At 42.3% G+C, this 19,959-nt stretch overlaps 2 protein-coding genes across 3 annotated transcripts in view; one reads left to right on the forward strand and one right to left on the reverse strand.

Moving 5' to 3' along the window:
- tril (TLR4 interactor with leucine-rich repeats) overlaps positions 1–1,575 on the forward strand; it is a 3,183-nt gene extending 1,608 nt beyond the window's left edge. Inside the window, exon 1 of the mRNA XM_054606447.1 lies at positions 1–1,575. This exon is cut by the window's left edge and continues 1,608 nt beyond it. Within this exon, the coding sequence (XP_054462422.1) occupies positions 1–1,032 (1,032 nt within the window). The 3' untranslated portion in view covers positions 1,033–1,575.
- Positions 1,576–2,613: 1,038 nt separating this feature from the next.
- creb5a (cAMP responsive element binding protein 5a) lies at positions 2,614–19,385 on the reverse strand. Of its 2 annotated transcripts, none has more exons than XM_054606194.1 (11): positions 19,310–19,385; positions 16,637–16,703; positions 15,977–16,070; positions 14,037–14,146; positions 13,340–13,596; positions 9,714–9,840; positions 9,351–9,422; positions 5,298–5,621; positions 4,880–5,179; positions 4,686–4,794; positions 2,614–3,471 (listed from the first exon to the last, which is right to left on the reverse strand). In XM_054606194.1, the coding sequence occupies exons 2-11, from the start codon at positions 16,688–16,690 to the stop codon at positions 3,341–3,343; spliced, it is 1,578 nt and encodes a 525-aa protein (XP_054462169.1). In that variant the 5' UTR covers positions 16,691–16,703; positions 19,310–19,385; the 3' UTR covers positions 2,614–3,340. The 2 variants fall into 2 exon arrangements, with proteins under 2 accessions (XP_054462169.1, XP_054462168.1); XM_054606193.1 differs by having other exon boundaries at positions 2,614–3,477.
- Between the last annotated feature and the right edge of the window lie 574 nt (positions 19,386–19,959).

A 19,959-nucleotide genomic window follows, 5' to 3' on the forward strand; every position in this document is an offset into this window, starting at 1 on the left:
GAGGAGGTGGAAACCCAGGGAGAACAAGGGGGTCTAGCAGTGGCAGAACCTTCTTCTTCCCTGGAGAGAAAGAAATCAAAGAAAGAGCCCCTCAGCCCAAGGTCACGACCTGCTGCAGAGGCTGCTGGGAAACGTGCCAAAGGTAGACGAAGGTCAAATACCATTTCCAGGACTGATTCACCAGCTATTTCCACACCAAGTCATGCTGGAAACCAAGATAGGAACTCCACTGATCCAAACCCAGTGCTCACCGCCACTTCTCTGTCCCAGTCAGGAGAAAAGTTTGATCTTCTGAGGTCAGATCAGGAGGCGGCTCAGCCTGTAATCACAGATCCTTGTATCTTCAACCGCCATTTCATCACCAATGTTACGGTGGATCAAGTGACATCCAGTACTGTCACCATCAACTGGACCACCAGGGATCACCATCGCTACACACCAGGACTAGGGCCAGGCCTAGATGAAGTCCACTACCGGATTCTGTTCGACCGCTTTGGCACCCCGGATCGTTTCCCCCGCTACGTCTACGCCCGTGGCGCTGCCCGCTCCGTAACCCTCCGAGAACTCACCTCGGATGTGACCTACATGGTCTGTGTGGAAGGAGTAGTCGGAGGATCTGTGTGTCAAGTTGCACCACGTGACCACTGTGCAGGCCTGGTCACTCTCCCCGAGGGGTTCAGCCATGGAGGCATGCTGACCTCTGACCTCCAGCTGGTGACGGTGGCCACACTGGCCGGGAACGCCGTGCTGCTGCTTGTCATCGGCGGCGTCTGGCTGGGGCGGAGCCTGAAGAGGAGGCTGCAGAGGAGGAAGACGGCCGTGCACGTGCGGCACATGTACTCCACCCGGCGACCGTTTCGTCCCGCCGCGGCGTCCGCCTCCGTGTCCGCTGACTTCACCAGCTACCAGAGCAGCCGTCCAGCACGTCTTGCACCGCTAGAGGAAGGGGACCTCATTGAGTTCCCTTGTGAACGCTTTCTGGACAGCAACAGTGTTCGCAGAGACGGCAACATGCAGAGATTTTCTGACTAGAGCCATTGAACTTCCAACACAAAGACATGTCAATTGGCTTTTGCTGCAACCTTTGGTCTTGTCCCCTCTCTTCACAGACCTCGGTATCATATTAAAAACATGGGTGTTTGTGGCTGTGAACCAACTCAGGCAACACTCCCACCATTTTGTGTCTTGGTTTTCTCATTTGACCAAAAGAAAAACTTTTAAATTGATAATAGAACAGCTGAGCTCATCAGTGCCTTTTCAGACACCAGAGGAAGTCCAATCCCTCTGACTTCCTCTTCCTGCTTTGTGCCTTTCCTCTTTCATTTCCTTGCACCTGCGAGTGCTCCTTAATGTGCGACTTGACAACTTGTTGTGTGTACGTACGTAGGCATGAATGGTTGCTCACTGATTTCAACTATGGTGCTAATGTTGAGTTCATAGACATCACGTTGTCTCATATTTGTACAGTATGTAATGATGGCTGCTGGTTGGCAGAGAAAAAAAACACTTGTTTTGTATCACATCTATCATGTTTTATACTTTTTTATATAAATCTGCATTACATGAAGAAGTAAAAATCCCCAACAATGTGATTGATTTTGTCATTTGAGTCTTGATGGATGATTTACTTCTATAACGGATGTTATTACTGTATAGGTCGCTTTCAAATATCTATTATGTAAACCACCGATTAAGTAAAGAACAAGGGGATTATATTCCTAGGGGGGTTTATAAAGAGTATTTTATATATACATTCGTAAAAATGCAGGCCAGATATTATTATTTTCAGGCTACTCAAAAAGATAGCATCATTTGGCATGTGAGTGATACTATACATGTTTTAGGATACTGTTTTTAAAAGTCAAAATGGGTCACTTGCTATTGACTGGTAATATTATTCAAATATGAAGCGATTAATGAGATACTTTCCTCTGCAACTGATATTTAGTGCTTAAGAGGGAGACCGGAAGAATGTGTGAGGATGGGGAAGATAATAGCAATAATATGTTAGAGAGAAGTGTGTGTGTGTGTATGTGTGTGTGTGTGTGCATCCTGCTTTTGCATGTGCATCAAGTCGAGGTCTGGCAATAGTTAAGTAGGTCCCTTTGTTTGAGTAGACAGGGTGGAGTGCCTCCCACACTCAGTCCAAATCAAGCACACATGCACAAAGACACATGCACACACATATGGATGCACAATTGCATGCATGCAAAGTATATTCATATCACAAGAAACCTTTTGAGAAAAAACATCTTTAAAAAAATGCACTGAAGACTCCACAGCTGGTACCAAAATCAAGTCCTTAAGTTTGGGACACTTTTTCATTTACTGCCAAACAAATTCATCGTTTAAATAAAAGATAAATTACTATTTTTAAAACATTCTTTGTGTTTTATACATTAAGACATACTTATGTCTTTTGTAATGGTCAAACTTAAAACAGGCTATGATCTGCTTTGCTGACCACTCCAGTTATTATGGTCAACTTTCACTTACAAAAGCAGTCACTAGATGGCAGACTAGACCATACTGTATGTACAGAAACAAATTCATAACTATAATCCCATTGCTCACAGCCACAGGTTTATAGTGAAAAAAAATCTGAAAAAAATGATATCATAGAAAAAAAAACAAGGAAATACCAGAATATTTTTATTATTAACTGACAGGGATTGAGACATAAGGTGCAGTTTTAGTTATTTAGTGTCTTTGGGCAGTTTAAAAAAGGAAATACTGTACAATACTTTCCAAAACAGATGTGGGTTCAATACTAAAACTGAAAATATATATTTTTTGTCTTAGTATGAATTATTTGTAGAAAAATACATAGTTTTGACAAGAGAAGGCATTCGGTGTGCTCTCACAGATGCTCTGTTGGAAATATAAAACTAAAATATGGACTGTTTTCTTTTTTTATTGGTGCAAGGTATAATAGCAAAACATACTGAAAAGATGTGTGATTGTTTCTGTGCATAGTCAGTGGGTAGCACGCAATGGTTATATTGCTGTGAACAGAAACCCTTTCTTATTAAACACAGGATCCCGTTGCCATGTAACCATCACAGTTTTTAACAAGGCTTTCAGAGAAAAGGTCATTTTTGCACCTGTTATGGAAATGTATCAGTATGTGGTTCTGGTCTCCTCTCCAACCAGAAAAGAAAAATACCTCAGTGTTCACATGGATTTATAAACTCACCTATCCAGTTCAGTATTTCATCTACAATGTAAAGACACATGGATCCACAGCTGAGTGAGACTTTAGTGTAGTTTTGACAGAAAGTTAATTCAGTCTGTTATGATTCAGCCATCCAGTCCCATCCCCTCCTCTGTGTGGTGAGGGCTAACGTCCGGGCCTGGGGTCGCGACCTGTTTCGCCTCCAGCTGCCGAGGAGGTGGAGATGCTGTTGTGTTGGATGGCCTGCAGATGAGACCCGGGACCTACAGGGGTGGGACTTCCGCCTGGGCTCACCCCTGCAGCTGGACACAAAGACAGCTGTCAATCAAAGTCACAGATCCTGCGTGGATTGTCTGTTCTGTGTGCGGGGGTTTGTGAGCATGTGCATGCGAATGAATGAAAAACTCACTACAGCTCCGATTAAAGGAAAATATCTCTTTTTATTTTAACAAATGAATACTGTACATACAGGTAAAAAGACAACAATAGAAATATACGAAAGTAACACATGCCAATATTGCATCCATTTTTGTTCTCTGAAGCTCAACACTTTAAAACATAATGGCTGCTTTCATTTAAGCCACAAGGTGCAGAAATTATTTCTTTCCTTTAAGGTCGTATACAGGTTCAATTATTGTTTGACATTAACTTTAGCCTGCCTAGAGTGCAAGATGGGCATTGTCTGCATTTTGGTCCAAGCGACTTTATGCAAGGCAAAATGCCAGAATATTGCATTGCACTCTAGAGCGGCGGTTCTCAATGTTTCTGAGTCGAAAACCCTCCCAGGCGTTGCATAATGTGCTCCAGGCACTGTGGAGTTCCGATGCGCTCCGTGACTTTTTCTTTCCCCCTGACCCGCTGGAAATCCCTGGTCAGGAACTAATGTGCAGTCCCACTTTTCAAACACCCAATGAAATCTATTATAAGGCAAATTATATCACTGGTACAGGCGATGTAATGTAAAAAACATTCCCCAGTCTCAAACATGTGATTCCATCTTTATCTTTAATATGTCATTTTATGTGTTTCTCCAAAACCATCTGGCAACCCTGGGAAATGATCTTACGACTCGATGAATCCGGACCTCAAGGTTGGGAACCACTGCTCTAGAGTATTTAAAATACCGTAAAGGTCTGTTTCATTGAATGAGTAAGAGAATAAAAATGAAAAATGCATTCCTTTAAATGGAGGTTAAGAGTGCAGCGCTTTCCCCTGATTGCCTCTCCATATAGGAATAAAAGTGCATGTACCAATATTTGGAGAATGGGGTTAAAAGCAGAGTCTTAAGTGCTGTTTGGTTGCACTCTGTGAGATACAGTTTAAGGTCCCTGTGTGTGCTGAGGGGTGGCTCGCCATAACATGACAAAATGTAATCATGGAGATACCCCTACAAGGCTTAAGGTATCTGCATTATACCATCTGTGGTGGATGGAGATGATTGGTGTCAGGCATCTGGCAAAGCTGGTGAGATTTCTAGAGAGGAAGTGCAGGGTGGGGGGGGTTTACTCACTGGGGTACCCCTGTGCCTCTCTCTGCCGGGCGGTGACGGGACAGTCCTTATGGGTGAGCAGAATCTGCTTCAGTTGACCCACCTCTGACCTCAAGGAAGTCACCTCGTTCTGGGAGCAGGCAGAAAAAAAAAAACACTAAGTATCCTTGAAGTGTAGATTGTGCGTGCTTGTGTGTGTTCAGAGCGTGTCCCACCTGTAGCTGCAGGTTTGTGTGCGTCAACTCCTCGGCTTTCTTCTCCAGCGACGACACCCACACCTTCCTCTTCTGCCGGCAGCGGGTGGCTGCAGCCCGGTTACGCTCCAGAAACTTCTGCCTGCGCTCGTCAGGGTCCTGATCCGCCGACCTCCTGCGACGGTTGCCGCCACTGCCGCTGCCGCTTCCACCGCTTCCACCGCTTCCACCGCTTCCACTGCTGCAGCTGCTACCTGCCTGCACTGCATGCTGGGAGTGGGATGGATGGGAGGGCTGCATCTGCTGTGCAACTGGTGATAACTACAAGCAAAAAAAACCAAACATCTTAAAAGTAACCTCACTGTGCCTGAAGGCAGAAATGTGAAGTCATAGGTGAATGGTCACTGAGCTGATCAGTTAATATATAAATCATATGTACCTGTGCTGGAAGAGACATGGGTGGTGCAGGAGGCGAGCCCTGGTGCAGATGGGTGGGCGGGGCCTGGTGACCCTGAGCGTGGTGGCCGTGGGTGCTTCCCAGATTCTGCGGAGGTGAAGCATGGCATCGCTGCTGGAAGGTGAGGGGTGGAGTTTGAAGCTGGGGATGATGATGAGGATGATGGTGGTGGTGTTGTAGTGGAGGTGCCTGTTGACGCTGCGACATCATCTCCATCATATGACCCATGGATGTCACAGGGTTGTTGATGGCGACCATTGATGGGTGGTGCTGTTGGAAATGATGGCTGAGAGCCTGTTTGGATCTCTGAGAGGAGATGAAAAGTTCAAATATGATATTAAAATACATTTGATGTACTGTACAAAGCATCTGAATTTGCATAAAACATTAAGTACTAGATAGAAATAACCACAGTGACAGCCTTTATATAGAATGTCCAGTTGATGTACACATTTGAATTCATTTCACCACTTGTGCATCCATAAGGGCAATCTCTAAAGTTTTTTTTTTTTTTTTTTTTTCTACATTTCAAAAGGCTGTGAGCCAGAGACAGAGTTGTACATTACAAATGTGCAATGTAAATTCCAATATGTAATTTCTTTAAGAAAGATGGAACACAGGGGAGCCTCAGTCATTGACACTCTCATTATATATTGTGCATTTCCACATCCTCTCATTCAAACTGCACATTCCTTCTGAGGTTATTATGGCTTCGAGGAATGTTACAGACAACCAATTTACAACCAGGCGGGTGAACTAATTGCAAGCTGGGATGTGTAGGGCCCTACTGACACTGGATAGGAGCTGGTTATTGATAAAAAGTCATTTCTTAAATACTATTTATGGCAAGTGAAATTTAGTTGCTAAACATTAGTGAAAGTTTTTCTTTTGTGTACAAATGAAATTAAGATCACTTGGGCCTAGATGCATTTGGAGTTGAGTTCTATTGGACACTCGAGATTTTAACACAATTCCTACTAACATAATTGAGGACTCTATTTACAAAGATATTCCTCTAACCTCTGTCTACAGGCCCATGTATGTATATTATTAAAGAAGGGCAAAGATGCCACACTTCCTGCTCACTACAGTTCTATCGCCCGGTTGAATCATTTTCTAATGTGTGTCCTATTATGACTATTTGTATTCTGAGCATTAAATGGCCTCTGACATAAGCATTATCTTATCTTTTTGATGCACTGAGAAAAAATGGATTTGGCAACTCCTTTAGCCTGGATGAAGATGCATTTTCATTACAAATCTCCCTTCCTCAAGGCCTTTACCCTTCTCTCCTCACTCCCACTCTACAACATTACACCTAAAGCCCTGGCAACTGGAGACCCCCTTACCTCAACTGACTCTGAGTTTGTTATAAACATACAATCATTTTCTGGACAGTCAGTCCTTTGAATAAATCCACTGGGTAAGATTGCACAGAAATATATCACATATTTAGTTGTAACATTCATCACATTTATTACTTCCAAATACTTTAAAGAGCGTCAATTGAGAAACATAACCTTATTTCCACATACAGTATGTCTGAACACTTTGTACCCAGGGATAAAAAAATAAAAAAACACCCTTGATTTGATATGTGTTAATCTAAACACTATACATGAAGAGCTTGAGGATATACATAAACATTTTCCGTCTCTCTCATACCGGGTGTGGCGTTTGACCCCCAACACCGGCTAAATTGGTAACAGCAGATAATCTACCTTACTTACAGTGCCGGCCACAGTATCCTTACTCTACGTGGCAAAATGTCTCAAAATAAAAACTATAACTGCTGTTAGCCGCAGGCTCCCACTTAGCCCATCGTCGCCTTTTCTCCTAATTATCCCCAACCGTGAAAACAACTGTAGATAAGAGGGATAATGTGTTCCAATAAATGCTGCAGTCTGCAGCTTGATACCTTCGCACTTTATCATTCCCACGTATCAACTGACTAAACAGACTGTAAGAGCTAAATTAAACCTCATCTCACCTTTCTCCTACACTCAGCAGAGGAGACGCGGGGAGGGAGAGGTCATGTTTAGAGCATGACATCACCCCCCCCCCCCCCCCCCCCCCCCCCTCACTGACCATATTGCTATCTGTTCCCTGTTACACAATAATTCTTTAAGAGAAGAAGCAGATTTTTTTTTCCCCCTCCCCCCCTTCAACCATTCAACAACGAAAAAAAGGGAGCACATTTAGCCGGTGCCAAGGATGAGGTCACCGAGCTGTCTGTGCCAGCTTTGCCAGCCAGCCAGCCAGGCTGCCAGTCAAACACACACACACACACACACACACACACACACACACACACACACACACACACACACACACACACACACACACACACACACACACGCACACAGCCACACACACACACACACACACACACACACACTGAACAGGACGGGACACGAGTAGTTCAGCTCTGTTTACTACATAGAAACACCCTGACACTGGGGCCTGTGGTTACATCATGGGTCTCCTTGGCCCGGATGACACACCACGTTGATATTTCTGTCTGGAGGGATCAGTGAATGAAGACACAGAACTGTACATGAAACACTGATCCACTTGTTAAACGTTTACTTTTCCACTTCAGCTGAGTGTGGAGTTACTGTACATAGGGAGGCATGTTAATACACCCTCTGTGGCTGTGCAGAAGCGGAGTCCTGTTTCACACCCTCCAAATGCTAAACACAACACCTGGCGAGACTAAATTACAATAGAATCAAATGGACTCGGTATGGAAGAGAAGTGTGTGTGTGCTCGAAGAAGAGAGGTTCAAATATGAACCTGCGACCTGAGCAGCTCTGAAACCTGAAACCACTTTTCATTTGCCACTCTATATACAAGCTCTGCACATGAAGTCATAACCTGTGTGTGTGTGTGTGTGTGTGTGTGTGTGTGTGTGTGTGTGTGTGTGTGTGTGTGTGTGTGTGTGTGTGTGTGTGTGTGTGTGTGTGTGTGTGTGTGTGTTTGTGTGGATGCAATGCGATTTCACAGTTTTCCCTTTTGAAGTTGCTTTTGATAGCACACATATTTAACAATTCATACTACATGCACCTAGAAAGAGGAAAATGTAAAATTTACAAGGGGGGAGATTGAGAGCATGTTGACACAAGGGAAATAAAAACAACCAAGAAAAAGCCAGGGAGAGCATGTAGATTGTGACTTCCTGTGGTGCGGAACTGTTGTGTGTGTGTGGGGGGGTACATGTGTGTTTTAAAGTGTAGAATTACACTGTTTCCTGTCTATCCTGATTAGAAAGCAATAAGCCAAAGGCAGAATATGAAGCAGAGAGTGTTTTATGGCTTTAATTCCAGAATAGAGATGAGAATAGTAAAATCATTAACAACTCAAAGGAATAGTTTGATGATTGCTACCAATCCCGACTGTTAAATATAAATCAAATATGAAGCTACAGCCCGCAGACGGTAATCTTAGTTTAGCATAAAGACTGGAAACACAAGAAAACTGTGAGTCTGGTTCTGTCAAAAGATAACAAAAATGACCTACCAGCACCTTTAAAGGACTCTAATAAGCATGTGGAATCTATACAAAAGTATAACGTTTTTTTATAAAAATGTAATATTTTCCATATTAATTAATATTTAAATGTTTTGAGCAGTTGCCAGGCTGTCAGCGACTGCTCCCAACCAAGAAATAGTCCTGCCCTTATAAAACGACAAATTGTAATTTTTAAATAAAAAATTAAATGAAATGCAATTTTAAATGTAAACTAGTGAGCTTTATAGGTGCTAGTAGATGCGCTTTGTTGCTGTTGGACAGAGACAGGCTAGCTGTATCCCCCTGTTTCCAGTCTTAATGCTAAGCTAAGCTAACCATCTGCTGGTTATAGCTTCATACTTACCATACAAACATGACATTGGTACTAATCTTCATCCACATCCCTTTCAGAAAGTGAAAAACTGTGTTTCCCAAAATGTCAAACTATTCCTTTAAAACTGCAACTTACAAATCAGCTTTAGTCCCTAAACAATGGCATACAGTAAGAAGGTGTGTGGTCAGTACCTGGGGCGGGGAACTGCAGGGGTTGTGTCCTGGACCTGGTATACCCATTACACACGACATCTGCTTCTCTATCTGAAGAAGGAAAGAAATTGACACAAAAATAACCTTTCAACGTCTGACAAGAAAAATCTATAGCACATACATAACATACATAATTATATTATAAGAGTTCCCCACAAGGTCATATCCATTTGCAAGTTTGACACTTGATTAATTCATACACGAGAGTGAAGTGATTTTTTTCTGTCAGCCATGAATATTTCTAACCTTCTTGACCACTTTGGCCACTATACCTGCATCTATAAATCATAATGCACGTGTGTTTGAATGCAAATGTGTGAGTAGCCAGTCTCCAGTACTTACAGGCATGTGCTGAGCAGATGCCCCTTGCATGGCGGGGTCTGGCAGGGTGCCAGGTAAGGAGGCTGGCAGCGGTTGTCTGTGTCTGTTCCGCATGTGGAGGAGGGACGACAGCGACCCGGGAACTGGCCTGTGGTCAGCCACAAAGAGAGAGAAGAGAGAGAGAGAGAGAGAGAGAGAGAGAGAGAGACGGGTCAATCCAGAGAGATATCCACAGCTAAAGTTTCACTAATCAAGTTCAGAGAGAGGTGCAAGTTGAAACATTTATAGCTTTAATGGCAGATTGAGGTGAGGGTGAGATAGATGGTCAAAAAAGATCAATGTGTTAGCTATGGATTGTATAAATCAACAGGCTGATAGAAGAGGAATTATGTTCAAATCTACTACTAAAAGACTTGATCTGTCACTGACCTGAGCTATTTTTATCAAGGACTTATTATGGGAGATAGTCATTGAAATATCTTTCTAATATATTTCTGCCTCAGCTCCAATGCAATGGAGGTGATTTGAATTTTACTTGTGGTGCTCAAAAATCGTTAAAGTTCAATTTCTTGCTGTGTGCCTTTACAGGAACAATGTTGCAGTTACCCTAAATAACCCACAGACCTCACTGTGAACATTTTTTAATTGTAACTACTTCCTGCTGAAAAAGTAGTCCCTACAAAAACTATTGTTCTGCGGATTATCCAGAATAATAGGGACATCTGTTACTGGAAAGAGTTGTTTCCGTTTTCAAAAGTCATTTTTCCACACTGTGAGCCCCACAATCTTAATTCTAATCCCCCCCACCATACTGACAACCTAGTAAAAATGGTTGTAGGCAGTTTGTGAAAATGTAGGGATTACTTTATGTATAATTTGGGCAGTTGAATCTGGCAGTTTATTCTTATGTTGTAAAGATTATTAATCTTTCATACCTCTGTGATAAAATGCTTGTAAAATCAGTTTTATCTGTTCACGTCTGTTATATCCGTTAAATGTAAAGGATATATTTTCTCATTATTGTAACTGGTGGTTTTGAGTGTGCCTAAATGTATACCATTAGAACAGAATATGTCTAATGAGGTATGTTATAGGACTGAATGCTTAATTTTTCTTCTTGTACTTGTACTCTGTCACAGAATTTAACGTGGATGATCTGAGATTAAGTGTTTAATGTGGTCTTGAGTTGCAGGTACATTTGCAACCAAGCTTTGTGTACGTGTGTGTGTGTGTTATTTTAACAAAATGTCATTACACCCTATGTGAGAAAGGGAGAAAAGAAAAAAAGGTAGGTTTAAGTTTCTTATTGGGCTATTTGGTGTCAGTCAAATCTGGCAACATAGAGTGGAGGAAGAAATCTCAGAGGTGGAAATGTGGGCAATTCAAATCTTAGCAACAAACCACTAGAAGTCAAGGAGAAGATATGCTCTTTTGTAATCTGTTTGAACCAACACTTAAAATCTGGACAAAAGCATCCGCTGAAGGGAAGAAAAAATCTAAATGTTATTGTATGTGAGCAAAAAAGGCATAAGCAGAGGTTTGAGGTGAGGCCAATGGAAACTTTTATGAGGTGAAAAACGTGAAAGAAAACAGAGATTTTGAAAAAAAAGTGACAGCTTGGGAGGGAGGAGAGACGCTCCGGGATCACAGCGGGGGACGTAGAGACCCGGGGTGCCATGTGCTGACCTAACCACTCTGGCTCTCAGCCAATCGGACGGCGTGGGCCTGCGTGGCCGTGCTGAGGTCATCGGCAATGATGTCATCACTGAATCTCGGGTAAGCGGCCCGTTTAACATACAACAAAGTACAGACAAACCAAAACAGCATTTCCTAACGTAACCACAACAGCTCTACCGGGCCAACAGCCAGACTCTCAGAGACCAGGTCGCTATGGAAACCGGTCGTAAACACGAGGGGAAACAGTCAGACACATGATCCACGGTTCATATAGAAACACTTAGCTGGTTTCCCTGACTAACATGCTGTCTGGATTCAGCTGGCACCCATTTATGTACCATAATCAACTGCCGGCTCACTACCCACTGTCCTGTCCGGTCCTGTCTGATCCCGGACAGATGTTTGGAGCTTATTATGTCTTTGACTCACTTTTGGTACCTCTTTTCAACAAATCAACTGCAGATATGTGACAGAGACTTTGTTTATCTACTATAAGTGTTGCAGGCTTTTATCTCCTAAACTTTCTGTTATTTCAGGATAACAGAGGGCTTTAAAAATTCCTCCTTAGTCTCCAAAGTATTAATCAATTAAGTGCTACAAATGAGAGGTGTGCTGGTGATCTGAACGTGTATATGCAACGCCCCCCGATTTCCGAAGAGAAACATTTGTTGCATGTCGCTCTCTCTCTCTCTCTCTCTCTCTCTCTCTCTCTCTCTCTCTCTCTCTCTCTCTCTCTCTCTTTTTTCCTTTTTCTAGTGTCCACTCTACTATAAGGACAGTAAATGTCCAACAAACATTTGCCAAAGTGTCACAAATGTAATAATGAAACTGCCACTTCTAATTCATTACGCCATCACTATTAGTAGACAAAGAAAGAAAGAAAAACTTACTATAAAGAATGACATTTAGCAAATAAATGTGGCAGTGCAAAAGGAGGTGCTGAAGGAAGTTTAGGTTTAGTTTTAAGCAATAAACATTTCTTTCTGTTTGTGTTTTGGCTTTATTCTATTTTGTGTTATGCTTTTTTTTTATTGACCATAACTTAAACATACTTATAATTTGATTAATTGAATCCAGTCCCAGACATGTTGACATTGATAGTCTAACTAATAAATTTAGATATACTATAGCTGTTACCAAATTTGCACATTAGTGTAAAACTGTACTGTATAAATGTTACAAATGTAATCTACACTAAATCAGTCATCCTCATTTTACAGTTTAACAGTTGCTTGTATTATCAACTACAACATTACAATTTTCATGGCCTGAAGTCATTTAAATCTGTGAACAAGTAAATCATTTTAAATTTGACACACCTAAAATATTACAGTACTATCTTTCACATCAAACAGCATGCTCCAATTAAAATTGGTGTGACGTTTTTCATTAAACCCACAGTATATGTATGACGTAAATCCAAATCCATATTGAAATGTCAGGAGGAGGGAAAGCAGTTGGTGGGAGCCGGTCAGATAAAAGACAGGAACTCTGATAACCAGGGAGCCATGGAAGCTGCCCAGGCACTGAGAGACTCCAGTCTGGTTCTGAGTCTTAACAGACATAACAGAGGCGGTATTTGGGTGGCAGGGTGGGTAGTGTCAGTGGGTTTGAGTGGGTGTTGTGCAGCGGTTCTCCATCTCTTTTGCTACGACTTTGTTCTCTCAGTAAATTGATGTTTGATTTTTTTTTTCCCCCTCCTTTCTCTCAGTTCATTAGTGCAGTGATAAATTATGCAGGGTGGAAATGCCAGTCTCCACCAGACAGAATGAGTTATAATACTTCTAAAACAGGATGGGCGAGACAGAGTAAAGGAGAGGAAGAAAGAGTGAGAGAAAGGCAACATTAAAAGGAAATATGTGTGTGTGTGTGATGAAGGAATAAGAGCAGCTGCATGGATACATAGGGAAATCTGTCCTGTATGTTTGTATGAGTGCCTCCCAGGTGTGTGAGTGTGCAGCGGTACTCACCCCGAGTGTGTGAGGGTGGAAGGAGCCTGGGTGATGACTGAACCAGACTGCGAGGACGACAGAGCTTGCTGGGCAGCCAGGCTGCAACTGGGGCCCATCATGGGGCCATGAGAATGTGGGTGCTGCAGGGGATGGGTCTGAGGATGGTGCAGCGGTGGCTGCGGTTGTGGGTGCTGAGGTTGGGGTGGGTGCTGGAGCTGAAGCTGGGGTTTGAGCTGCTGCTGGTTCATACAGGGCGGCCCATTATGAGAAAGCCTCTGTAGGGGGAGAAGCCGGAGCAAAAATCAGACGGGACCTTTTTTGGACTTGCAGTATCTACTTTGAGTTGGTGTGTGTATTGTGATCTGAAGCGATGTTGATGTGTGTGTGTGTGTGTGTGTGTGTGTGTGTGTGTGTGTGTGTGTGTGTGTGTGTGTGTGTGTGTGTGTGTGTGTGTGTGTGTGTGTGTGTGTGTGTGTGTGTCTGCGTGTCCTTGTGTGTTTGATGTCTGGCTGTTTAATTTACAGGGGGAGAATGTGATCGCCTGGTTTTTCTTTCCCCGCAGCAGGTCAGATATCTGCAGTCGTCTAATTGGGTCTGACTGCTTTAATCTCCCTCACACTCAAGTGTCACTCAAAATGCTAACCTGAGCCAGAAATAGCCAAAAGATTTTAAATTCTGCTTAACTTTGGTTTTCTTTTTTTTGTGTAAAATGTACCTGTTTGCTCTTCTCTTCTTCTTGTGCTTGAAGAAACTCTTCCTCTATCTCCTTGAACAGACCAACCTCTTCACAGTTCTGCAGAAATCGGGTTGGCGTCGGAGTCTGGTCTGGATTACATGCAAATAAATAAACAAAAGAGGAGAGAAAGGTTTAAAAAATAAGTAGACAGTCATGTATCTCTGAGCTTTTGACACAAAAGTCTGTCCTGTTTTAGCTTATTTGTTTTTCTAAATCGACTGTCGTCCAAGCTACAATGGCGAGAGAGGAACCAAGTCTCCTCTCAGCCGTTCTCTCTGTCTCTCTCTGTGATAACATCAGTCTGTCTCTTTGAGCCGTCTAAACATGCAGGGGTCAAAGGTCAGCTGGGCTCTTTGTTTTGACATGAGATTTCCTGCAGGAGGCGTGACAGGCTACAGGACATAGAGAGAGAGAGAGAGAGAGACCAGAGGGAGAGTCTGCAGAGGTTAGATGCCATGCTCATGTTTATGTACAGATGGACAGCTGTTTCCATGGTTACAGACATTGTCACGTGACAGTGTTATGATCATGAGACTGGACCGTGGTGGTGCAATAGACAAAATGCTTGCCTAGTCAAGTTACTCGCCATGCACTGCATTGTAGAAGCTTTAATATGTGACCTACAACTGGATTAGTATATTAAAGGCAAAAAAAATATTTTTGCCTTTAAATAGATGTTTCATTTAATGTCTCAGTGGAGAAAAGAACCACAGCATTAATAATTTGTTGTTGCCTGGGGTGCACACATATACTTTAACTCTGGTTTTGGAGAGTCATTTTTCTGCAATAACAAAAAGCATTTAGACTTTCATAGGGCACAACCTCTCCCCATTAAATACCATGATAATTAAATAATTGTCTGGTTAGCCGCTCATTAGAAAACAGGACCGAGCCCTTTTCTATAATAAATAGAGGAAGAAGATGAGGGCATTTATAAATAAAAATGATTAAAAATCATAATTATTTGATCATTATTCATTTTTTTCTGGTTCCAGCTTGTCAAATGTGATTATTTGCTGCTTTTCTCTGTATTTTTTGATGGTAAACTTATTATCTTTGCGTTTTGGAGTGTTAGTTGGGGGGGGAAAAAGAAGCTATTTAAGGAAGTCACCTTGGGCTCTGGGAATTTACTTTTTACTACTTTTGACTTATTTTGGTATTTTGTGACATTTAACTGACAAAATAATATTTGGATTAATCAAGAAAAATGATATGCTCCACTGCGGTATATTTGCTGTGTGTAAGCCACTGTTACTAAGGGTCCATCTGATATTGGTAAATATTTGTGCAGTTACTTAGCAAACTAGTGTTATTGGCAAACCAAGGTTCACGCAGTAAAATACTGAGATATCAACAAGCATTTGGTTACATATACCCAATTTTAAAATGACCTCGCATTGTATATAAATATAGATATACAAGAGTAAAATATATGAAAAGAGTAAAATCTTTTTGCTGACCCCTTCACCCCTCCTCCCTGTGTTTTTAAATCAAAGTCAGTTTTCACTGATGGTGTTATCAGCGTTCTGTCTAATCTGATGGAGAATACGGTGCATGTTGCAACATGAGCGGCTCTGTTTCACAGCACAGACTATCTGAGGGAAAGAAGCCTGCAACGAGCTTATCTGCTTTCATACTGTATAACTAGCGTCATAATTTTTTCATCAAGCACTGGTCCTGAAAAGAGGTCATCACACACACACACACACACACACACACACACACATGCAGCCAGACAACAGCTGAACGGAGTGACATACAGCACGTCTAAGAAGTGATAAAAATTAGGAAGATTATTCATGGTTATGGGGAGATAAGGGGATACCAAAACTCAAATATCGGCTCTTGGTGGATGTGGGAGAGAGGACAGGCCAAAATGTTTTACTTTCTTTGACGTGGTTTATTTTGGGCTCTCTCACCTGTGAAAGCCGTATCCGTCTTGATGGAGGAGAACTTGAGGGACATCTCATGCTTGCGGCCGTGGATGATCAGATGCTCCTCTACCTGGAAACGCTGCAGCACACCGACAGAGTGAGAAAGATATGAAGGGATGCGTGCAGCTGCATGACATGACACATGGGATGAGGAGTTAAATCAGCTGACGCCTCTTATAGCTGAGTAATCATCCAAAATGATCTGAAGTCAGGTGACTATCCGGGAATATTTATCACTCCCCGTGATAAACAAATAAAAAAATATATTTGTAATGGTCATTGTTTTTTAACTTTTATTATAGGTATTTATTGCACACAAGCCTTTTTTAGCAAAGTCTTGAGTGTAGGTCACTTTGCATTTCATGTGACAAATTAAATCATTAATCTTTCACCTTGAAAATCTTATTATTATCAACCTGTAAATACTTTGTGTCCACAATTAATAATCATATGGCTTTCTGTGACATTAAAGCATGTTATGTCACCTACAATAAATTACTTTATTCTGTCAGAATTAATAATCTAATTTGATAATAATAATCATCATATATTATCCTGTAAAAACAAAGAGTCATTAAAGCTGCTACGGTGTAGCTGTAACACACACACACACACACACACACACACACTCTGTATCCAACTGACCTGAGAGCAGCCTGGGGCGCCGCACACATAAGGCCTGTCCTGTTTGTCATTCATGTCATACACAAGCCTAAGAAAACAGAAGAAGCAAGAACAACAATTTAACATGCATCCTCGTCATAACTGTACAGTATGTAAAGCGCTGCTGTATCTCAGTTACTGTATGATGATATGATTCAGCAGGCAGCTTGTGGTGCTGTATCTTTAATTACACAGAGAGTGCCCTTAGATAAATCACACACTGAGCTCGTATGATACAGTTATCCTCCCATTATCACATCTTTATCGTGGAAGCGTTGTGTAAGGAGGTAGATGCCACAGATGACGGATGTTTCACACAGAAACACAACATTATCTCTGGGGAAATGATCCCTTTGGTGCCAGCGGGAGTGCAACAGTATTGCTGCATACTGCAGGTAGTCATTCTTATTAGGAATAAATACAATCTGGTTTTTTTTTTCGTAACTATTCATTACTCATGACTAATAACATGTACGCACCAGAAAGGGAACCGAAGCCTTACGGCACCATGATCTCTACTTTTCATGGTTATTATGTGGTATAGTGCTTAGTGGAGTGCTATTAGGCTTTCATCAGGGCCTCAGCTAATAATACGAGTGTCATGACAGGATACATACTTGCCATGCATGACATAAAAATAAAGTCATCATAGGGTAAAAATATCAACACAAACAAAGAGTAGAGAACAATGATAAACCCACATGCTGCGCTAACCCAGGTTTGACCCTCTCAGGTCCTCCGTGGACATATTAAGCCAGTGATGGGGGGTAATTATGACTTATTTAACGTAGGACTGACACTGACCGCTCATTTTCCACTGAGAGCAAAGGAAGAAGTATTCAACTCTCCGGCCTCAGGCATTCCTCTGGGCTGTGTGTCACCAAACAAGGTTCACACACTTTGTAGAGAGGTCAACAGGGTGACCCTCGCTAGACGTTTCATTCCCCTATGGTACATGTTTACTGATAACTGCTGGGAGGAGGAAGTAGTAAATCCAGAAATGTCAAAGGTGCTGATGACGGCGATGAGATAGGACACTTATTCACAGGTGCACACATGCTTTGCTCTCCCCTCAAGCGAACTTTGGGTTTGCGTGAGCAGAAAGCGCTGAGAAGACAGTAAAGTGGGTCCTGATGTTATGGGAAAGAGTGAGAGAAGAGAGAGAGAGAGAGAGAGAGAGAGAGAGAGGGCAAAAGTACATGCTTCCATAAGAAATGGAAAGTGTGTCGGGGCGGGGAGAGGCATGAGGGGGTTGCTGGGTGACATTAGGGTGATGGAGAGAGGAATGGAAAGGGCAAGTGGCAGTGTGAGAGAGAGAGAGAGAGAGAGAGAGAGAGAGAGAGAGAGAAGGAGGAGGATACAATGAATGGAGGAGAGAAGGAATGAGGGTGGGAGGAGGCAGAGGGAGGGCTGCACTGAAGGCCTTCTCCTGACAGGTTTGAACCTGCCTCAGCCCCCATTTTCCTACCCCCTCCAGTAGGGGTGACTTCATAGGTGTGTGAGTGTGTGTGTGCTTGCGTTTGTGTGTGTGTGTATTACAATATGGAACAAACAAACAGGTGTCCACAACTGTAGATAGACGGCTGGATAATTCACTATGTCAGTTGAAAAATATAGAAGCTTTTACAGTTTGCATTTTGATTTTTATGCCCTTTAACAGTGTCTTGGAGCAACAATATTAGGCTACATGATGAGATATTTTAGAGAAAAATACATTGATACCCTGGATGATGATAATCATATTTATATTCAACACTTTTTTTTACTTCTTTGTCCTCCTTTCAGCAGCACTTGTACAAGAGGAGCAGACTCAGCACGTTTTCAGCAAAACCTTCTGTCAGAGCGATTACATCAATGCAGAATGACGTCATCCCTAATACATAAATCCCACACCAGATCGGACAACATGTTGCCAATGTTAAACGGATTACTGATTTTGTTGTTGATTTTAATGTTTTACTTTATCTATCCGTGGTTCAACTGAATCATTCAAGACTTTTCCCCGCTTCCCTTCTACACTTGTGATGGATGACATAATGCAGTCACAACTTTTTTTTAAAAAAAACCACCTGCTAGTGAATCATCTACAATATCCAGCTTCAAAAAAAATAAAAATAAAAAAAATAAAAGAGCCAACTTTACCTGCTACTGCTCAAAGTTGCCATGTTTGGTGGATGAATGTAAAATAAAATCCAACCGGTCGCCCCCCCCTCCCGGTTTGGAGCTCATTCAACTCAAATTAGGCGGCGGCGGCTCTGGACCGGCAAATAGAACCGGTCAGTGTGGTCAGTGTGGTCAGTGCGTCTAAAGCAACATGCCGGTGTGTTCCTCTCTATACCGCTGCACATAAGCAACCTGCTCATAAACAAGCCCAGCTGTAAGGAGAGAGCTGTCACACCCCCAAACACACAACTCAACCCTCGTCCGCCTTGTGATGAGACTTCACCGGGACAGTTTACAGCCACAGAACTTCACCCTCTTAACTTTTTCCCAGTTTAAAAAAAAAAAAAAAAAAAAAAAAAAAAAAAAAAAAAAAAAAAAAAAAAACAACCAGTAAAGAAAACGGTGGAAAGATATAATCCAGCCACTCGTCAGTTGCTGTGGAGTTAAAAAAGTTTTGTGAATGAAAGTTTAAAAAATCGCGGAGAGGCTTACCTACGAGCGGCGCTCCGGAGAGGAACCACGTTGGACTGGAGCGAGATTACAATACGTTCTATTTACAGAACATTACATCACCCCGCGGTGACGTCACGTGGGATTCCTGAACTTCTAAATCATTGCGGTCCCGTACGGAGGGAGGGGGCGGGGTCTGAGACACCGGGACGGCATGCGTGGTGCTGCTGGACCCATAGGACCGGCCAGAGTCACACACACACACACACACACACACACACACACACACACAACGTGACGGGACACTGGGCAGACTGGGCAGACTGGGTGGGCGGGTGAGACCCAGTTTCTCGCTCTCACCCCACTTTCCAGTCCTTCTGGAATGGGACGTCCCAGCGTCAATGAGCAGCAGCCTCAAGTCGGGGTTTTTACTTTTTTTACTTTACAGAAGGTTATGGCTTCTATTTATTTTAATAACCAAATGATTATCATAAATATAAGTAAGCTTGAGGTGAGGAGACATCAGGCGGTGCTTTGTCCCATGAGAATAAAAAGAACATGAGAATAATATGATTAGTATATTAGTCTAATACGTTTCTACAACTAATGCTATCGGATTTTATAATTAGAATAAGGATAATAATAGTAATAATAAAAATAATAATAATATTCTTGATATTGCAATTATAAAC

This window comes from Anoplopoma fimbria, chromosome 10, assembly GCF_027596085.1.
Source record: "Anoplopoma fimbria isolate UVic2021 breed Golden Eagle Sablefish chromosome 10, Afim_UVic_2022, whole genome shotgun sequence".
Lineage (NCBI taxonomy): Eukaryota > Metazoa > Chordata > Actinopteri > Perciformes > Anoplopomatidae > Anoplopoma > Anoplopoma fimbria.

Bases quoted from the DNA above. Each gene is read 5' to 3' on its own strand.
- creb5a (XM_054606193.1), bottom strand. From the start codon at position 16,690: ATGAATGACAAACAGGACAGGCCTTATGTGTGCGGCGCCCCAGGCTGC. The intron at 16,071-16,636 runs GTCAGTTGGATA...GGTGTGCTGCAG, and splicing joins GCGCCCCAGGCTGCTCTCAG to CGTTTCCAGGTAGAGGAGCA. The intron at 14,147-15,976 runs GTGAGAGAGCCC...CATGTAATCCAG, and splicing joins GACGGATACGGCTTTCACAG to ACCAGACTCCGACGCCAACC.